This window comes from Barbatula barbatula (genome assembly GCF_947034865.1).
Source record: "Barbatula barbatula genome assembly, chromosome: 19".
NCBI lineage: Eukaryota > Metazoa > Chordata > Actinopteri > Cypriniformes > Nemacheilidae > Barbatula > Barbatula barbatula.
Window position 1 is genome coordinate 20559059 of NC_136782.1, and position 21817 is coordinate 20580875.

The following is a 21817-nucleotide window of genomic DNA, read 5'->3' on the forward strand; positions in this document are numbered from 1 at the left end:
AGCGTCACTTCACAATGCCACGCCCCCTCCGTTAGCCGAGCGTGCTTCTCGTGCGCGTCTCCGTCAGTCGCTCAGAGCAGCTCGAGGAATAACGGAGTGAAAGTTTGTGGACGAATGGCGCTCATGGCCGCGATTATTTACGCGCTCGCTTCGCTTTTCACGGGCTTCTGTGCAGGTTTGTCCTTCCCGAGGAATTATCCGTTAAACGAAGGTAAGAGGCTTTAAGATAAACGGGAAAGTTAAAGTGACGCTACGGCGTGAACGTTAGACGCAGATATATCAGAGTCAGTCAGTCAGTCAGTCAGTCAGGGGACTGATGTCCGCCGAAATGTTTTTCCAAGTCAAAGTTCCTCATGTTCACTGTTAAAAATATAGTTAGTTTTCAGTTAACTGTAGTTTATCTTCAGTTAGCTAAATTGTTAAAACGAACAACACTTTTAAAATGTACTTATGCGGATTTGAAATCAAACGCTGTTCACATGAGTTAACCGAAGAACTGACAAGAACAATGAACAACTGTATTTACATTTACAACGACAAATAAATATGAATAAACTTTGAACTGTTAGCGAAAGTACTGCTTATTGTTATTAAATGAGATCTTAATAGTGATAGCGAAATCTATCATTGCTCTGGTGAGTGTAAAATAGCAGTTTAAACATCAATACAAATGTTTAACTCTAAATCATACAACCAACTGTATAAAACGTACATTAAAATGATGTTTTATTTGTCATGAAAATGACTGTTTAAATACTTATTCAGATTTAGTAAAAACACACAGATTATGGGCACACAATTTATACATTAATAGAGATTATATTTGCTATTTTATAGAGTTTCATTTATCGATGTTATTATCAGTGTTATTTGTATAATGTCATATATGTTAAACATTTTGTCATTTAAGTAAGTGTTTGAGCTTGAAATGTATCTCTCTCTTTTTGGTCTTTCCTTTTAGTCACAGTTGATATTTAAGAGTTTGGGAATTTGAAATACTTGAAATAGATGTTAAGAAAGGCCGTTGCTTAATTTTATGTATTAAATATTTAATTACATTAAAAATAAATTAGTAAAATGGGTCTTCACAATAGACTTCTTTGGTTTACTTCAAGCATAATGCCAACGCCGATTTTATTTATGAATTTTTCAGAATGTCTCCAAATGTTAAACAAAAAATGACTATGACTACTCTTAATAAAACGGCATGGATAACTCCAGTTATACGCAATAATAAACCTACAGTATTTTGATCATTAATTATTACTTATCATTTTAAACAATATTTTGGCAAAATGCTTGTAGAAAAGACTGCATCATGGGTAAAACCAGAAGCTCATGAGATCTAGTTTACATTCTCTGTCTATTTCTCCTTCAGTCACGCTGTTGGATTCCAGATCCGTGCAGGGAGAACTGGCCTGGGTCGCCAGCCCGACAGAAGGAGGGGTGAGTCAAGACCATCTCGTACTCCTTTCTTCGTGCCTCTCCTTAACATGATCTCATGCATTGTGTTTAAAGTGCACGTATACCTGCTTGTATGTTTAGACAACGAACCGTCACTGAACCGACAGCATGTAAACCCTGTCACGCATGGATGAGATGTTTGCGAATTATTTGTGACATTATGAGCTTGCCGTATGAGTTCCATCTGGGTTTCATTTATGAAAACAGTTGCATATAAGTAGCTCTTTCTCAAAGAAAGTTTCCTTATGGTTTACTGTTAAATAAGAATCCATCTATGTGAGTATTGAAATCGGTCACCTGAGGCTGTGCATCTCTAAAGTTGTGCCTGGATTCAATTATAAAAAGAATTTACTATTTAAATGCTGACACACATAACATATAAAAATAAATGCATACACCTACAAATCCTGATGATATCACCCTGCTCTCTGCCTCTCTTTAATGTAAATTCGGAACGCTAGGTTACTGCGACGGGTGTCAAGTTTCCCAAATAGTGGAGGTAGACAGAAATGGCCTTTGTTAGGAAACTTTATCCCTTTTTCTAAAAAGAGGTAGGGGGGAGAGACTTTGCAACACGGGGACAGAGAAGAGGTTTGTTTGAATGTGTGTGTGAGAGAGATTTTAGACGGAGGGGGTCAGTGAGTTCTGTCTGATAATGTATGCTTGCTAAGGTCTCTCCACTGTTTTCAGCCTCCCATCACCAATTAGCCGTTTAACATTTTTAGATCAGGTGCGTCTAAATGACCACATCACCGGTTCAATACATTTCCCAGAATTCCCTTTCATTAGAGAACCGTTGCAGCTCGGCTTCTTTTAGCATCGATCCAACTCTCATTGAAATCCAGAGTTCCTCTCCCTCTGTGATCTCCTGCGTGATGGACGGGCCTTTGGCACAGGCGGTGGGCGGGCATTCAGACTTTAATACGGCCAATTAGCTCCTTTCTACTCGTGTCCTGCTATCTGTAGCTCTGGGGTCTTATCTCTGTGTCTCTCCTCTGGGTCTCCGTAGCTGCACCGATGAAGGGACGAGCCGAGCGGAGACAATCGCGGCCCCTGACGGATGCCAGATTGCTGTCATTCTTGTTATCTCGCAAATGCTCAATTAGTTTGAGTATGAGATTGTTAAGGGCCATGAGGCGGGTGTGTGTGGATCTGTGGCTGCTTGTATCGCTGGAGTCCAGAAATGAAAAGATGAGCGATATGAAAAATTTTAATTAATAAAAAAATATTTATATCCAAGCCAAAATTTCATTTATTGTGTTTTGCATTGTAGTTGTGAACAATGATTGTAAATCCGTGAGTGAATATTATTATGTTGTAAATATTGTATAAATATATATTTTTCATACTCTTGCATTGTACACACACTTGCATTGTGGCGACTGGTGAATCTTGCACAAACAGACATCTGTTCAAGGAAAACTTGACATTGCACCTGTAATATATCACATACTCAATTGATTTTCCAGTAAGACTCTCAGGTATCACCAGGTTCAGATTTAACAATAAAAGATTTGCATGTGTTGATATGTGTATAACAGTTTCTGTTGATTACAGTAAATGATCAACTCAATGAGTCCAGTCACCGGCCATAATACTGATGTAGCAGAAGCTGAGAAATGTTTTGGATCTTTTATCAGGCCAGACTGTAAAACATTTATAACCGTCTAGAGTTGTTATTGTATCTGAGGCCAGTAGAAGACAGATAATGGTGTTTCTCTGAGGTTAATTCAGGCCTTTAAGAGAGAAACAGATGTTACGTTTTACGTCTACCCTCATTCTGCTGTGCTCTGAAAGATTTTAATTCAGCCCGCTGATGATGACCTGATGGTTCTTGGGTTAGATCACTAGTTCTGTTCTGTTTATATATGAGTCAAGTCCCTGTGCTTTGTGCCTGTCAGCAGTGTTCAAGTAATATTTATATTTGACTCAAAATGAACATTCTGTCATCATTTACTCATTGTCATGTCCATCCATATGCTCTTTCTTCTGTATATTTAAAATATTCTATGGACGGTTTCATCTTAACAACGTAAACAAACGTTACTGCGCATGCACTCTTTTGTGACCCCAACCGAACTTCAGGTACACATTAACAAACAATTGAGTGCCTGTAGACTATTTCTGATAACTATCAAAACAAAAGAAATTGAGAAGAACCGTTACTTGGCTCAACTTCTCACTCCAATATTTTGAATTTAGACTCCGATACCAAGCTCAACCACTAGATAAACCATACGGTTTCTTTAAATGCGACCGACCTACAGGACCCCTTCCACTTATGGTTTATTTAATCAAATGTGAACATACAACAAAATTCAACAAATCGTTTATTATACAGTAAAATGATCAAAAAAGTTGCATAAATTAAATAACAGTAAAATTGTTATATTTTTAGATACTAGCCAAACACAAACCGGAAGTAAATTGGGGGTCAGGCACACGCATCCAATGAAACTGTCGATATTTCAAGTCATACGACAGCATGTGAGATATAGAAAAATGTATTTTAATGTATGTATTATTATTTCCATGGGTTAGTATTTAAAATATATATAGAATCTGTGTTTAAGTAAGTCATACAGAGCTGGAACAGCGTATGTAAAGGAAAACATTTTTTGATTTAGATATACAGTTAATTTGAAGGGTTATTCTATTTTGATGCACATGTTCGATTTCTAACATAGTTTTTTCGTTTATCTACTCATGCAGTGGGAGGAGGTGAGCATCATGGACGAGAAGAATATCCCCATCAGAACGTACCAGGTGTGTAACGTAATGGAAGCCAGTCAGAACAATTGGCTCCGGACTCACTGGATACAGCGCGGCCCGGCCCAGCGCGTCTACATCGAGATTAAATTCACCTTGCGTGACTGTAACAGTTTGCCCGGGGTCATCGGCACATGCAAGGAGACCTTTAACCTCTACTATCTTGAGTCTGACTCCAACAACGAGCGGATCTTGCATGAGAGCCGCTTTGCTAAGATCGACACGGTGGCGGCGGACGAGAGCTTCACGCAGGTGGATATTGGTGATCGGATCATGAAGCTCAACACTGAGGTTCGGGATGTTGGTGTTCTGAGCCGCACAGGCTTCTATCTGGCCTTTCAGGATGTTGGGGCCTGCATTGCACTGGTTTCAGTCCGCGTGTTTTATAAGAAGTGTCCGTTAGCTGTGAGGAACCTAGCGCAGTTTCCAGACACGGTGACGGGTGCGGACACGTCGTCCCTGGTGGAGGTACGAGGCTCCTGCGTGAATCATTCTGAAGAGCAGGAGGTTCCTAAAATGTACTGCGGGCCAGATGGAGAGTGGCTGGTGCCTATTGGGAACTGCTTGTGTAATCCTGGTTACGAGGAACGTAATGAGCAGTGCCAGGGTAAGAGGACTGTAACAGTCACACACAATTCACCAGTCAAATGCTGCTGACCGTTTATCCGTCCATTTGTCTTTGTTCTTTTTATCTGTGTTGTTCCCCTCTCAAACACGATTCTGTCATCAGGTGATAACAAGCAATGCCGAGTTTTTCTGATTGGTTTATCAGTGTTTGTGAGAGCTCCTCCCATGAGACACGACCCGTGATGGGGACAAGAGATGATGATTTAAACAGGAAGTGGACAGGACGGGAGTGCCAGTGTCATACCAATTTTTTATATTTTGTTAGTTTGTTATTATTGAGAGAGTCGTTATTTATTATAATTAACTGATCTATTTAACAACTTTAACAAGCTACACCAGGTTGTGTGTGTACGGTATGTGAATGTCAGAGTGTGTGCGTGTGTGAGAGTCTAAGATGAAATGAGTTGAGACATGTTATCAAGAATCTAAAAATGGACGAGGGCCGTGAGAATGATGAATGGATCTGTGAAGGAGAAAAAAGTAATTATGCCGGAAAGCGACACTTGTTTCCGCCATAGATCAAGTCAAATACGAGGCCGTGACAGTAATATATATACACGTCACACAGACGTGTTGACAGAGCGGGGAGAAAGTAGAACTTTAGTTGAGTCTGATGGATTTTGGGCATGTGCTGCTATTTGTAGACGTCTGAGGCGAAGACGCACCGCAAACACTTGGCATGGCCTCCATAGTGATGATGAAGGAAACCAGCACCACCCTTGACCTCTGACCTCAGAGGTCAGTCACAGATCAGAGGTTATTTCTTCACTCAAGTGCAGTCATCTTGAGGTGTTTAAAGTTTCCTTGAGAGAGTGTGCGGCAAGCTCATGTCTTTAATTTTAATGGACTTTTCAGGAAACCGTGTTATACTGTTATAAGATTATTAGTTGAGCCTTCATGAATATTGATGAAAGTTGAATCCACATGAATTTTTCGGAAAATTGGAAGCTATGAATAGAAAGGATTGGTGGATTTGTTTCTACCCTACAAGTTTGCATGAAGACATTTTCCCAGAATCGGCACAGAGAAACTAATGTTATTTTAAGCTTTTGTATTGCATTATTCATTATACACATTTTCTTTATGGACTTGACTGCACTTTTATGGTTTTGGTTTGTTGCCCTGTTGTTTTTTTATTAACAATATTGCAAGACTGACCAAAGTAAACATGCACGCATGAGTAATTCTTAATGGACTTTACATAGCAACACTCTGGCAACCAACCCGTTGTGAGCTTTATTCATGTGAGCTTCTCTCACATCGTATATTTTTGAGCTCAGTTGTATTTTGTTCAACCGTGTAACAAACGTAGCTGTGACTTTTTGAAAGCAGCAGCGCTGCATGTGAAACCATCCCATTGCTTTGGTAAATGCTGTTGATAGACTTTAGCAGAGCCGGCGTTGTGTTGAGAGACGTCTGCAGTTGGGCTTCTGTGAGAGTTTCGGGTGTTTAAGGGGGGATCGAGAGAGGGGTCTGGGGCAGGTCAAGGGTCACTGACTCCTCCATCCATCTCTGACAATCGCTTGACAGCTGTAGAGGAGAAATTTATTAAGACATCAAAACTACTGACAGCCGGGGTTCTACAGGACGCCATGGAGACGCGGGAGCTGTGATCTCACCCGCGTTCTCTTCATTTCTGGTGTCTGTATGAGCCGAATGGGACGGCAGGAGAGAAGATTCTCTCGGGTGATTTATGCAGCATGTCACAGTAAAGCACATAAACCACCGTAGTGTCATGTGAGAGTTTCAGAACAGCAAAAACAGGCTATAACATACAAAGAAATTACAAAAAATCAAGAGATCATTCCAAATGTTCATTCAATCATCATTTCTAGATGTATTGTGGTCATTCCAGTCCAGTATCTGTTGAATTTCAACAAAATCAAACAGCAATGTGAAAGACTAACAGCACGACAAGACACGTGAAAACTGTGATCAAAATCAAGTACTTTTCCTAAATTCATGTAGAAATATTTCTGTTGTATTGCTTAAAAGTGAATAAGAATTTGTTTTCTTTGCAGTATTTGAGGTCTGAAAAAATTTAGAGCATATTTTCTGTTATTTTCACCTGTTTCTCCCATTTAAATTTTCTGTAAATAAATGCAGACAGAAACAATATTTTTATTTGAAATTTGGGTGAAATATTGTTTGTAGTTCACAGAATGAAAGAACAAGTAGCGTTAGTTCTGTCGCGTGCATCAGCCGATCACATCAGGTTCAGTTAATCAACGTTAACCAATAGTAATACAACACACACTAGACTGCGTCCTATTTTAGTTGCCTTTCTTTGCGCCTTATCAGCTGCTTAATAGTGTTGCACTCAAAACCCACCTCCATCCCCATCTCCTCCGTATCTGCCTGTATCTGTTGGATCATTTGATCTTATCTTGTCACGCATCATGAACTGTTCTGGTTCCCAAGGTGGGGGGAATATGTATTGCTGCGCTCCCGCTATGTCCATGCAAGGCTCCATGCAAGAGTTTGCCCAGAACGGTTTCATTCTGCCAACTTTACAGTACAACAGTACTCACAGGCAACAGTAGTCCTGATAGAAATTATCATTTTACTTTAGATAATTTTGAAATGGTCTCTTAATTTTATCCACAGCTGTATATTTTTTGTAACTAATTTAACATTTGCCTTCAGTTCTGTTTTTACTTTTTCAGAGATTGGCTCTTTTTATATATTTTGTATTATTCCAAGAAGGACTACCTTTGCCTGAAGAGCTTTGTGCAACCCAACCCAGTTCAGCTCACAACAGGCCGAAGACATTATAGGAAATGGAGAGATAGAAAGAGAGTCTTGTTTGACTCTGTGTGTGTGTGTGTGTGTGTGTGTGTGTGTGTGTTTGATTCAAACATCATTACTGGGGTGTTGAGAGCTGTTTCTGGTCTGTCCGGCGTTCAGTTCCTTGAGTTCTTTATCTCACACTGACTCTCTCAACGCCGACATTTCCCCCTAAGAGAAGCGTGACAGAAATGCGAGGGACTGCGCCGCAGTAATGTCGCAGTTCACTGACAGTCTCTAATATTAACCAGACTTAATGGACTATCTGGAAGTCTTACAAGGGAATGACAGGATACGTGTGCCCTAGACTAACCTGAAGTTCCCTCTCTCCTTTCAGCTTAATTCAGCGCTCTTAAAGGGATAGTACATGGTCTGCAATCCCTCATGTCACTCGATGTGTGATATAACAGGCTTCTCTTAATGTTTATGTGCAAGATTGTCATTTAAAAACATATATATGAGAACTTTTTTTGATATTTTAATATTAAAACTTTTAGTCATTTCCTTTAATCTGGTTTTGCTGATTTGTTTAAAACATCGATGTTGAAGTTTCCTGCTGGAATCTCTGTATTGTTTTCCTCTCCTTTCTTTCTGCCTTTGAATCCATCTTTTATTTTCCATGGCGAGGTGCAAAAAAGATAAAGACGTGCGGTAAGAGGAAGAGAACACAACAAAAGAGAGAGAGACAGCTTGAATAATGGAGATGATGGGAGAGAAAAGCAGATTTGCCAGCGCACGGGGAAGGTCAGCGGCCTCCTCTCGCCGATTGAATGAAAAGGAGCTGATGTCTTGAGAAAGAGGTTCTTAGCTGGGCTTTGATTTCATCATTCTCTTCACGTGCCATTAAAAACCTCTTTGATGTTATGACAGACGCTCTCCCTCTCTCGCTCGCTCCGTTTCTGTCGCTTTCCCGTGACAATAAGCCTTGATTGCGATGTTTTGAGTTATCGTCTTAAGCTTGTCAAACTAGGAGGTAGGAGGGTGTGTAGGTGGTCTTTTCTCACTTTTACTGTGTTGTGAGAGGAAGGATGTAAAATCATTTTGAATACTCGAACAACATGGAACGTAAGCTCTGTTCCAAAATCTAGCGAGTTCACTTGCTTTCGGCTTCTTAGAAATACACGAGCAGCTGCCTGAAGAAATGAAATCTTATAAAGGATGGAATTGAGTTTAGGTTCCTGACCACTTTCTGAAACAGCAGCAGGAGCATCTCTCTTACTTTTGCATTTTAGGAGATGAGAGCTGTCTGGGTCAGTGCATCTCACACTTATTCGTTGTAAGGCCCCCTAATCACAAATAAAGACTTATAATCCTAAACTTTCCAAAAAGCATGTTCAGTTATACAATGCTAGAACATAAATTCCTTTGGTTGTTGGTTTCAGTGCCTTAAATTTATAATAAATTTCACAAAATGCCACAAGATCTGTGGCCCCCCTGGGGGATGCTTGGGGGCTTCGAACACAAGGTGATTCAATATCATGGTGTTTGTGTTTCCCAGTGATTCAAACTATGTGATTGCTGTTGCGAGAGCAAACACACACATATACATTAACCTAGATCTCTAAATATCCTGAATAAACGAAGTCGTTTTGAACAAAATCATCAACCAAAAACGTAAATCTAAACACACCATTAACTTATGACCGCAGTCATAAAGGTTGGGAGAAAGTGGACGGTCAAAGGTCAAAATAAGAAAGTGTGTCATGTTAGCACTGCCTTGTTTGTCGTGTTGCACCACCTCATTGTGTCTGTTTGCAAAAGGTTATTGTGTGTTTGTTTTCCCACAAATCAATCGAAACAAACCCAATTCCCTGCTGTTCCCGCAGTTCCCATAAAGACGCACACACACACACACAATGGTAGGTGTTGCAGCACCAGACAGCCTGACGTCCGAGCATTTCCAGCAGTTTAGATAAACAAACTAAAAATACACACACATACAGGTGCGTTTCATTACCACGGTCAGAATATCTCACAAGGCGCTATTGTTTTTATACAAAGCTAATGATATATTGTGTGTGTGTTTCATACAAGAGTTCTGTTACTTTAGTATTTATAGACTTTACCAGAACACAGAGTCCGTGCGCGCTACTTCAAATTTAACAAATCTTTGTGTGTTGATGTGGAACTCATTTGCATATCCTCTTCTGCCAAAACGTCCTGTATTAGAAAATAGGGTCCGGAACGCTTTACATTGAACAATACCTGCTGACCCTGCCAAACACATACTCGCTTCTCTCTCTCTCTCTCTCTAATCTCTCTATTCTTTCATTTCCAGGTAGTTCCTATCAAAATCCTGTTGGTTTATTAATTGCTTATGGATTTAAAGTCCCCCGATGGCCCACAGGGTCTAGGAGATTCTTTTAGCGATAAACGTACCGTACATTTTGGGAAGTTCCTCTATTTGAATGGAGGAAGTTGGTGTACGTGTTCAAGGCAGCATGAAGTTTAATCCATTTCAGGAAGACTTACATCAAAAACCTGACAAATTTGATATCGTAAATTTTCATGCATTCACACAATTCTATCAACAACAACATTGTGATATCATAACGTATTTTTAGCAACAATTCAATGGAGATAATGATGTTGTTTTCATTCTTTGTTGAAGTCAATTTAAGATGAAATTAATTTAGGGCCTAGTTCAGTCAATCAATAAAATATTGTAATTGCTCATCTTGGTGTCATTTTTTTCTTCTATAGGAGATGTTTAGCAGAATGGGGACGTTCATAACGAAAGTCGGTTTAAAACCTAAACATTTATTTTGCATTTGTCATAAAAAGTTTGTCTTTGAAATCATAATTTGGGCATAGGGATTAAACACATAGTTAAGGAGATAGTTGTTAGTATTTTTTTCCTATCAGTACTCAAGAAACCTGGTGAGAACACCAGCAAACAAACCCATCACACGCTGTTGTGTTCAGCAGGGTGTCTGATGCCTTCATCGGCTGAATGAGATGGGTTTTGTTAGAGTAATATTATTACTAGTGTTTGTAAGAGCTGTTTGGACATAGGGAGATGGACAACTTCCTCTGTAATGACAATAGAGTTTGTTAAGGTGAAGCAGAATGTCAGTGAATCAGTGAATGTTGTGGCCCTCAGGGTTGGGTCAAGGTCAACATGTGGGGTGAGCGAGTCATCAATCAATATGATCTGCCCGTCCTCCACATGTTTGTCATTAATCACAGTGATGGACCCGCTGTCTGTGTGTGTGTGTGTTTGTGTGAGGGGTCAGAGGTAATTGTTAATTAGTGACTAAACCATGTTGAACAACAGACGCCAGACCATGAGACACGAAGTCAGTTGATGTTTCTTTTAAGTTTGCATGTGTGTTAGAGGGCTTTCTTTGCCCTGAGGAGAAGAAACTCAATGTCTTCAAAAAGTCTTGATGCTCTGCAAACTGTCAGTAATCATACAAGCTGTATCTAAATCTGTTTTTACCATTGACTTCTGTGGTTTTGAAAGGCATAGTTAAACCCAAAAAGTTGTACTTTTTTCACCGTTCTTCTCACCTTCATGTCATTTCATCCCAAGAGACACAAAACAAATATTTTCGAGCAGTGTTTCCAACTAGAAAACCCAAGATGAAGCACCCTAAAATATGGTTTGACCTCACAATGTAGGAAAATATTAGGACATTTGTAACACTGACTACGTTTACATGCGCATCAAAAATGTGAATATTTCCAATAAGTAAGGACTTCATCACAGCTAAATGTTTCATTGACATGAGAACACTTCTTCTCATGGGGGTCAGGCACATGTGCGTCCGAGGAAACGGTCTATATTATGGGGGTTCATGTTAACGTAGTCATTGTGAGAGCAACCTATTTGTTCATGTATTAAAATAATACAGTAATATTATGATAAAGTGTTAAAATGAGGGTTGGGATTGAGAGAAAATATCATTGTGTTCAGTATTAAAATCATAAAGTTAATGATAAATTCTAGTAATAGTAGTGGTATGAGTACCAGCATGTGGTTGGTGTGTATGTGTGTTTGAGGATCTTGAAGAGTGACCAGTCGCCCGGCCACCCACTGATGTAGTTCGTCTCTCCTCATGTCTGGTCTTTCTTTCATCGTCTCACTAATGGAAAGACGTTAAATTAAAGTCTCTCTTTCAGGGCTCAGAAATGTGACGGATACATCCAGCTTTCAGGCATTATAGAATGTCGGAATGTGGGTTGGAAACCAGAAGAGACTTTTTTGTCTGCTTATCTGAGATGAACGTGTCATATTGTTTGTCTGTATGTCTGTGCCAGCATTTTCTTCCTTACAAAGGGAATCGTTCAGTTTAGAAGAGATTAATTCTAGGAGAGAGAGAGAGAGAGAGAGGATTTACTCCTGTGCTCCCTCTCTCTTTCTCTGTTGATTTCGCACCTCTGGAACAATCTTTAATGCCGAGATTAAGTTTTGGGGGCTGTCTGATAATCTGTCGGGAGGAACAGATTATCAGAACATCTAAAAGCCTAACTTCTTAGTGAAGGTTTATAGTTTGTATTTGAGGATCTTAGACCTTTAGACCTCTGTGCATTGAACAATTTTGTGATATATACTGTAAATCTATTATAGAAAATCTATCATCTGGTGCAATATGTCGTAAAGTTTGTATTGTACTGTAAATGTGTTTATTATTTTTATACTACAAAAGACAATTCAAGGCACTTCTTCCGGTACAGATATATTAAAAAGCCTTTATTCACATCATGGCTAATCACAAAAACAGCAAAAATTATATTTATTATTCTGTTTACACTTGCAAGTGTTACGTTTTTTGCTGATGCTGCATAATGTTACCTCTATTTGATATTTACATTATCTTTAATATCATTATTAATTTATTGCTGTTCAGTATTTATTCATATATTTTTTAATTTAAATGAGGGATGAGGAAAATAGAAAAGTCATATTTTTACAGTTTTTTATTTGTGATCCCATGTAAAGACATTTTACTTGGATAAATGACAGATGTCTCAGACATGGAATTAGTAAATAAAGAGCCCTGCATCTTAACCCCTGCATGCTGGGAAAATACCCATAATTCCTCATTCATCCTTATCATCTCTGGTTTCTCTCACTCCACACCTACGTCCCTACATTACTCTTGTCCTTGTTTTTCCTTCCGTCATAAATTGAGGTTTTATTTTGATGTTTTATTTTATTTCAGTGTTCCATCTTAGTCTAGTCTTTTAATGTGTTCATATTTGCATATCCTTATGATGCAGCCGTTTTGATTTGTGGACTTGTGGTTATAAGGGTAACAGATTCTGTGTTTTATTTTTCACAAAATAATCTTTCAAAATCTCTTCTTTTTCCTAGTGTGTAAGGTCGGGTACTACAGATCTCTGTCTTCAGACGACGGCTGTAGTAGATGTCCACCAAACAGTTACTCCATGAAGGAAGGATCCACGTCCTGTGATTGTGACAAAGGATATTACAGATCAGAGACAGACCCAGCGTCAATGCCCTGCACAAGTAAGGAAAACACACACACTATTTTAAATCAGTTGGTGTCATACGGGCAGTTTTATTGTGTGAGCTGATTCTGAAAGCGTATAATGGATTGAGAGTGTGAGGTCACAGATGTTGACGGATCTCAGGTCGGCCTCTCGTGTCTGATGATGAATTGAAGCCCAATGCATGTCTGATAATTAATGATTTGTGATAAATGACGGTCATCAGGAATTCAACCCCGACTGCATTTCTTAAACAATGCACTGAATTTAATTGGAATACATTTTTTATGTAGTAAACTGCACTTTCTGAATATTAAGCAGCTGTTTATAGAAGTATTGTATGAATTGTCTTGTCTTCTCAGGTCATTTTTTATCATTTTGTAATGAAATCCTTTTCCACAACAATATGTGAAACTACTCAAACATTTTTAATTATTATGGATTACAAAATAAACAAAATTTTCATTTCCGTAAAAATTTGCTAAATTACATTGAATGATTTCCACCTTAGATTTACATTTTTGTCAATGATGAAGTCAATACAAAAATGTTTTCCCATTTTGTTTTATGTAAACCGTTTTAAACTTCTTTGACACAGTGAGGTAACTCTTAGATAAGATAACATTTAAAAAAAATAACATTTGAATACAAAGAAATGAGAAAGTAAACTTCAGCACAGCTCAAATGGTTTGTCAGGCATGTGCATGTGATTATATCTGTTTACATCTGTTTATGCAGCAGATGTTTCTCACATCAAATAAATGAATTTAAATGAGACAGTATCAGTCTCACTCTCTGCCAGCTGTCTGTGCGTCTCACTGTGCCAGCTGTCTGTCTATCTGTCTGTCTGTTTTCCTCCTTCCAGATGAGCTGATTGATCAGGCTGAAACAGACGCTGTTTGTCCTCATTTCTGTACTCTTTTTCTTATTTCTCCTTATCCGTCACTCTGTCTTGCTTTTTCAGCATTTATTGTTGAAGGAGACGGTTATCACAAAAACATGACTTCTATCAAAACGTGCTAACAAATACTCCTGTGTGTGTCTCAGATCCTCCATCTGCTCCACGTGGCCTCATATCTAATGTCAACGAGACGTCAGTACTCTTGGAATGGAGCCCTCCTCTCTCTACAGGAGGCCGTCAGGATCTCACTTACAACGTGGTGTGTAAGCGGTGCGCTCGAGACGGCCAGAGATGCGTGCCGTGCGGGGAAGATGTGCGCTATTTACCACAGCGGTTGAGTCTGCGCTCCACACGCGTGTCTGTTCACCAGCTGCAGGCGCACACCAACTACACTTTTCAGATCTGGGCCATCAACGGGGTGTCCAAACAGAACCCCGGCCCGGAGCAGGCCGTGTCCGTCACGCTCGCCACCAACCAGGCCGGTGAGTTTCTGTGTGTGTGGCTGGTTTGTGTAGATGACCTCGATCCATATCGGTTCATTACGCTCGGTGCAAACAGTTTGTGTGTGAAGCATGATTCGTGTTAACTACTTAGACGAGCATTAAGGTCTTTGCACATACAGTCCGAAAGTTTCGTTTGCGTTGTTTTTATATTTGGCGCTTGTTTGTACTTTGTCTCAGTATTTTTTTATGACGGATGGAAATATCGGAGGCAGTGTGTAAATGTGATTGACACAACATGAGGTGGTACAATATTTAACGTGCAGAAATTTCTGACTCAAATTTTGGACTCAATATGCAATGGCCTTTAGAATTTCTGTTGCGCATACTCAGCATTATAGCTTTGTTCAAATGCTTTTACCATATTTAACTAAGTAATGAACTTTATTTTATATTGTGAGGATTCTTGTAGGGAAGTTTGCGTTTTACTCTTTTAAACACATGTGTGTGTGATGGGCGTTTTTTCTCGCCTAATTCTCTGTGCAAAGTTTTCACCGGGTTCAGTGTCTCTCAATCACCTTCGGGTGGATGTGTAATATTCGGTCTGTGCTCTTGATGGTGTGTTGGGTTTCAGTCGAATGGAGCGTTTACTGGATATCCGGAACTTTCTGTGACAACCCAAGCTTGTAAATCACCTGGAGGGATTGAGTTTGGGCGGAGGGTCCTGTCATGCTTTGACATGCCTTTGGCTGTAGGACAGAGGTCCTGCATGCATGTGTACTATTTATATATGTGCCGGGTGATTGTGTGCGGGCGCAGTTAGCATACATCATGTTATGGGATAGTTCAAAGGTAAATGAAGAACACAAGTGATACACAGAAGAAATGGTCAGGTCAGGGTTGCAACTTTTGTCATTTTATACTTGTCTTTATAATATGACAATTATTTGCCAGAATAAATTCTAAATAAAGAAGTTATAAAATAAATCAGATAGATGGCAGATTCTTTTAGGAATTCTTTGTATAATTGTTTTTGAGTGACAATTGTATCAATACAAGAAGATTAAAGTCAAAGAGTGAGATGCATACAGACACATCACATAGTGTTTATATATATCGCTCAAAAGATACCAGTGTGTGTATAAGCACTGAGATAGCAAAGCCAACTGTTCGTAATGCACACGTCTGGCACAAATACACACAGACAAACCTCATACAAACACTCGCGCAAAGTGCACATATCCCAGCGTGCACTATCGGCTTTGATAAATGATCCCCGTGGAACGTTGCGTCCGAAACAGTTTTGCCCCCGAATCCCCGTGTTTACGATAAGCGAGCGAAGATTCTCATCTTTCCTTTTTGCGTTATCTCATCCAGACACACACACCCACAACTCCATTACGGCCCCATATCTGTCAGAGCAGACGGCATGATGGATGTGTGTTAGAGACGAGTGCCTTCGGAGAGCGAAGGGGGGTGCCGACCCCTGTGTTTTTGGCTGGAGGGGGTCGTCTCAGAAGCCCCCGTGGGATGTTTCCAAATCACGTTTAGTCTGTCGGGTCGGGCAGAGGAAGATGGATCTGTGGGCGGGAGATGATCACGTCGAGCTGCTGCTGTTACAGCTGGCAGGGATTCCAATTGTTTAACGGAGGCAGAAGACTGACACACGCAACTTATAGATAAAACAACATGGAGTCTGTCACATTTTCTGCACTGATTTGTGGGGGATTTACGTGTTGATAAATGTTTTGGAAGTACTCGAATCGTGTATTCTCTGTTGTTTTTTGTTCAGCTTCATTTTGAGCAAATGTGAGCATTTTTTCTCTTACAGTTGTAATATAAAGTTTAATAGTTACATTTTTTAAATGGAATATATAGTTTTTTTACAGTTCTTTATAGTTTTAATTTAAAGTGTTATATAAAGTCGAGTAGTTAATTTACGTAAGGTAAACACACTGGTGAATGGCATGAAAATTTGTCAGTGACAACATTTGAAGTCTGTGGAAATACGCAGAGCTTTGTGCCGAGCTATTTTGATCTCCGGAGTTACAAAAATCTCAGATCCAGCCTTTCATTTTATTTCTCCTTCACAGACCTCTGACGTTTTCTTTTGTACCTTTCCTCGTTTTCTCGCTTTTCCGTTTTGTTTCTTCTTCAGTTCTCTGCAACTTAAGAGAAGCTGAAAAGACGGCGCTCATCTCTGTTGTAGCTGATTCTCTGTGTTTGACTTTCTCACCCTCAACAAAAACAGCTTCAGGGGAGAAAACTAAAGAGACAATAGCTGTCTTAAGTCCAAATCCACAGTCGAAAGGAAACCAGGAACGTTCGGGAGGGAAAAAGATCTTGTCCTCTGTGTCCTTTCATTTGTCTTTTCTCTTGCTGCGTTTGTCTGTGATGTGATGAAAGCGCGACAGACAAAAAACCTGACAGAAGTAGAATGCAGTCAATGTAAAACTTTAATGAATATTAACTCTCTCTCTCTCTCTCTCTCCAGCTCCCTCCACAGTAATGTTGGTTGAGAGTAAGGACATTACCCGCCACACGCTCACTCTGTTCTGGCAGGAGCCGGAGAAACCCAACGGAGTCATACTGGAGTATGAAGTCAAATACTACGAGAAGGTGAATTATGGGAAACATCTTGTTCTTATTATTTCATTTTAATAGTTCGCCCAAAACAGATACAAAATCTTTAATCCTTTTCTGGCCCCTCTACGCAAAATGTTCAATCCTGGATGTTGTAACCCAAGGAAGTCATTTGGGTCTGTCAAGATATAAAACAACAAAAAGTTTGACAATAAGCATCATAAACACTGTCCACGGGGCTCAAATATAGTTTCTTTATTATCCTTCTTCCCCTGTTTAAACTCTCAGTACTGTATGCGAAACATTATTTAAACTTATTTATTATTTAAACACAATATAAGTGCATGTAGTTAAGGTGTAAACAGGAAGTGAGGTTAAAATAGCTCACTGACATCCCTCAGGCTGCTCTTTGACCCCTTACCTTCCTCTGTCCATCCGTTCTGTCTCTCTCTGTCTGTATTTATAAACCTCAGGATCAGAATGAGAGGAGTTATCGCATTGTCAAGACAACGTCTAGGAACGCAGATATAAAAGATCTGACCCCGCTGACTTCATACGTGTTTCATGTGCGCGCTCGCACCGCGGCTGGATACGGAGAGTTCAGCGCTCCCTTCGAGTTCAGCACCAACACCGGTGGGTCTGCCGTTGTTGCTCAAAAGTGTGTGTTAAATTGGGAACGACATAGAAACGAAAAAATCTTCTATTAGTATCATTAACTGAACTCTTATAAAGCATTAAATGCATGACGTGATATTTTGTTTCTTTTCTACAGTAGCAGCTCGCGTTGTCGGGATCATGAGCTCGGCTGTGTTGCTGCTGTTGGTGGCCAGCTGTGTTGTTGTGCTTCTGCTCATCTTCATCGTCGCCTTTATTATCACCAAAAGGTGCGGATGATGACACATCTCGTGTTTAGGATATTAGACTAATAAAAGAATGAATAGTGAATTATATTGTGATCTTAGGAGGAGCAGATACAGCAAAACGAAACAGGCCGAAGAGAAACACCTGCAGCCAGGTAATCCAGCAACTCGTGATATATCAGTGTTTATTTGCTGGAAGGTTTTCTCCTCTGTAACGTAATGGAACCTATTTAATGTGCCTTTAGGAGTGAGGATATATGTGGACCCCTTCACCTACGAAGACCCCAACCAGGCCATACGAGAGTTTGCTAAAGAGATCAATACTTCATGCATCAAGATCGAGAAAGTGATCGGCATCGGTCAGTTAGCAATTTGTTATCCTGTCATCCTTATGAATGATTGTTGATGAACAGCAGGTGTAAAAGCCTCAACTTGTGTCTGTAGGTGAGTTTGGTGAGGTGTGTAGCGGCTGTCTGAAGCTTCCAGGCAAACGAGAGATCTGTGTGGCCATCAAGACGCTGAAAGCCGGGTTTACCGAACAGCAGAGGCTGGACTTCCTGAGCGAGGCCAGCGTCGTCGGCCAGTTTGATCATCCCAATATCATTCATCTGGAGGGTGTGGTTACCAAATGTAAGTCAAAAACTTTTTTTTGCAACAATTTTACTTTTTGCATGGTTTAATGTGGTTGGACTTTCCTAAATGTTATTTATTCAGGTTTGTAAATATGTGTAATAAATGCCACTTTATCAAGATTCTACCTGGAATTGCATGATACTACCTTATGGATAGACATTAACTGCTGCAAATTATATATGTGTATATATATATATATATATATATACAGAAATGGAATCACAATAAAAAAATTCAGTTAAAAAATAGATCAAATGTGTATTTGTATATTCGTTAACATTATCTGCAAACTGTAGTTTTTTCTTCTCTATCAATATCTTAGTTTAAAAGATAAAAAAGCAGATTACTTCTTTATGTTGAAGTAAAAAAACTCCATAATTTCCCACGAAATCTATCATTGACAGCCGACTGATTTTTAAACCAAATCAAAACGGCACAACATTGTGGGATATCGCAGGGAGTGAAGGGAGACACTTTGCTGCCTTCAAAAACTGACCAGATAAAGGCATGTCAGTAGACAGTATTGAGATGTGCTTTGACGCCTTTAGTACATTTCGTTTCAGCGTTCAGACCAACGGTAGCACCCGTATTCCAGACTTCATACAGCCGAACGTTACAGGGTCAGAAATCTTTAATAATATCGTCTGTTTGACTTTGAATGGAGCGCAGCTTAAAGTCTCAAGCTGGTGATATAACATTTGAGGTTCCTTTTGATATGCTAATGGTATGTGTGTGTAATATATGCCTGCTCAGTTTGTTTGGTGAATGTGGCTTGACAATGACTACAGAGCCGCTCTCTAATACTCACACACACTTTTGCGGTCTCCAGATGGAGTGGGCCACACCGGAGGGCTAATGTGAAATAAAGTGCACCACAGACTCTGCGTCATTAATCACATCGTCAGGCCTAAATGTGTTTGAGGGGGGTTTGAGTGTCACCTAATATCTCTGACCACAGGCGCACAACGCCGCCGCCGCTGTTGTGTGTGTGTGAGAACGAGAGGGTGTCACATGCCCTGTTCATAGCGAAGTGTTTCACATATTTCTGTTAAACTTTTATTTTTCTGTGTATATTTTTAAATAGGTGTTATTATGCTCTTACGTAAATTGGTTTATTCAAATGTGCTAATAGTAGAGTTCTTTTAATCTAAAAATAATTTTTTATGATTTAATATAAACAGTACATATACATATATATATTTACGTATTCTTTTGGATACGACATTCACTTGGAAAGGTACGTTTTGGCTGATACTTATAACCAATTTTTGTGTTTTATGTATACGTGGCTTTTAGTTATTTCAATTGGGTAGCCTATCGAGTAATTTTCTTATACTTTTAATTGTACTCTCAAAGTTTACTAGTGTTACATACCCTTAAGTACCCTTAAAAGTATGCTTTTGTAAACCAAAAAGTCTGCCAATATACTCCCAAAAGGTATTAAAAGTAAACTTACAAGTACACTACTAGTACATTGACATTCATATATATATATATATATATATTGAACTTATGTATGCTTTATGAAATTAACTTGAAGTATGCTTCAATATATAGAAATGTATTCATAATGTTTTGGGTTTTAATGTTCATGTTTTAAATTAGAAAGTTTTTAATGTACATTATGTATTAATGCATACAGTATATTCAGATTCAAGCAGTTTATTCGGCTCACTCTGAGGTGCATAAAGAAAGTTTTGAATAGCAGGTGATGGAAAAAACATTGATTTATTGCTTCATAATGAATTAAAAGAGAGTATTAGATATTTCATCCAGCACTGACGTTGTTTAATTTAATTTCAGCTCATAAATGTCCCTAAAACTATAAACCCGTCTTACTTCTCCCGTGTTGTGTTACCGCAGAGCTAATGGAGCTGAATGCTTATATTTGCATTATATAAATGAGAAAGAGTTAAATCTAAATATGTAAATAAAGCAGCGTGGGATCGCTGGGCCTCTCAGTATCTGTCAACAGTGTTTCTATGTGATTTTGATCATGTTATTACAGTGGTTCTGTCTCATTTACATTTTTATATATTTGTGTTTGTTCTCATTGGTGCATCATTTTCAATGTGTAAAGTGTATGTTTATGTTTTGGCGATGGAGATCATAGAGTTCATTGTCAAATGTATGCATGCATAACACACAACGCAAAGCTAGACACACTCAGTAAACACTCTATTAGCATTCTAATAGGGTGGGCGGAAAGGGGCGGGACTGGGAAATGCAGACCGTGATGGGAAGGGTCAGAGGTCGCCTGCTCCTCAGGCCCCTCGGAGGAGCTGTCAGTCAAACTCGACTCAAGGTCATCAGAAAGGCCACACTGACAAAGATGGCTGACAATAAATTTGGATGAGCCTATTTTACCGCACTTCCTCTATAGGGAAAAATCATTGACTAACTGTCAATCAAACAGTGTGCGCGTGTGTGTGTGTGTGTGTGTGTGTTGATTTTAGAATAACACAAATTCATGATCTTGTGTCTGACGTTTGCATCTGGTTAGTCCATCAAGCTTTATGTTATATGCTATAAATATTAAGAAAAGGCTTTTATTTGTGCGGTTTGTCTTTGGCATGCAAATACTGTCCTTGGGAAAGTTAAAGTGGAAAGTTAAATAAGTTGGGTTGGGTTTTTCGCATCGCACAGTCAAACGAACTCCAGCTTATGAAGTCTCTCTCTCTCTCTCTCTGATTGCAGGCAAACCTGTAATGATCATCACAGAGTACATGGAGAACGGCTCGCTGGATATGTTTCTCAGAGTAAGACCTTCACCAACAATCATGATTCATCACTTTGTTGGGCGACGTGTCACCGCTAAGTCTTTCTGTTTCAGAAGAATGACGGCCGCTTCACTGTTATTCAGCTGGTGGGGGTGCTGAGGGGCGTCGCGTCCGGTATGAAATATTTATCCGACATGAGTTATGTTCATCGGGACCTGGCGGCTCGGAACATTCTGGTGAACAGCAACCTGGTGTGCAAGGTCTCGGACTTCGGGATGTCCAGAGTGCTTGAAGATGAACCAGAAGGAGCTTACACCACCAGAGTGTGTTTACTTTGATTTATATACATTGATTCATCACAGCTGTGTTGATGTCCATTGCGACAGCCACTCTTGTGAGTGTCATACTGCTTTTATTCAGCTCTATAAACAAGTTAATGGGATGTTGACACAAAACACATCTGTGGACGTTTTTTTATTTTCAACTTTACACTTAAAAGGAAAGTATCAGACTGGCGTCGACACAATCACTTCCATTTCTGTTTTAATAGTCCACTCAATTAAAAGCAAAATGTTC

At 39.5% G+C, this 21817-nt stretch overlaps 1 protein-coding gene across 1 annotated transcript in view; it reads left to right on the forward strand.

Annotated features, from left to right (window-relative positions):
- Window positions 1-21817, forward strand: part of epha4l (eph receptor A4, like) — a 24585-nt gene continuing 2768 nt past the window's right edge. Inside the window, exons 1-13 of the mRNA XM_079481604.1 lie at window positions 1-211; window positions 1379-1446; window positions 4177-4840; window positions 12968-13123; window positions 14152-14487; window positions 16940-17064; window positions 17502-17661; window positions 17801-17912; window positions 17991-18043; window positions 18134-18247; window positions 18333-18518; window positions 21219-21280; window positions 21355-21564. Of these exons, the coding sequence (XP_079337730.1) occupies window positions 115-211; window positions 1379-1446; window positions 4177-4840; window positions 12968-13123; window positions 14152-14487; window positions 16940-17064; window positions 17502-17661; window positions 17801-17912; window positions 17991-18043; window positions 18134-18247; window positions 18333-18518; window positions 21219-21280; window positions 21355-21564 (2343 nt within the window). The 5' untranslated portion in view covers window positions 1-114. The remainder of the gene's footprint in view (window positions 212-1378; window positions 1447-4176; window positions 4841-12967; window positions 13124-14151; window positions 14488-16939; window positions 17065-17501; window positions 17662-17800; window positions 17913-17990; window positions 18044-18133; window positions 18248-18332; window positions 18519-21218; window positions 21281-21354; window positions 21565-21817) is intronic.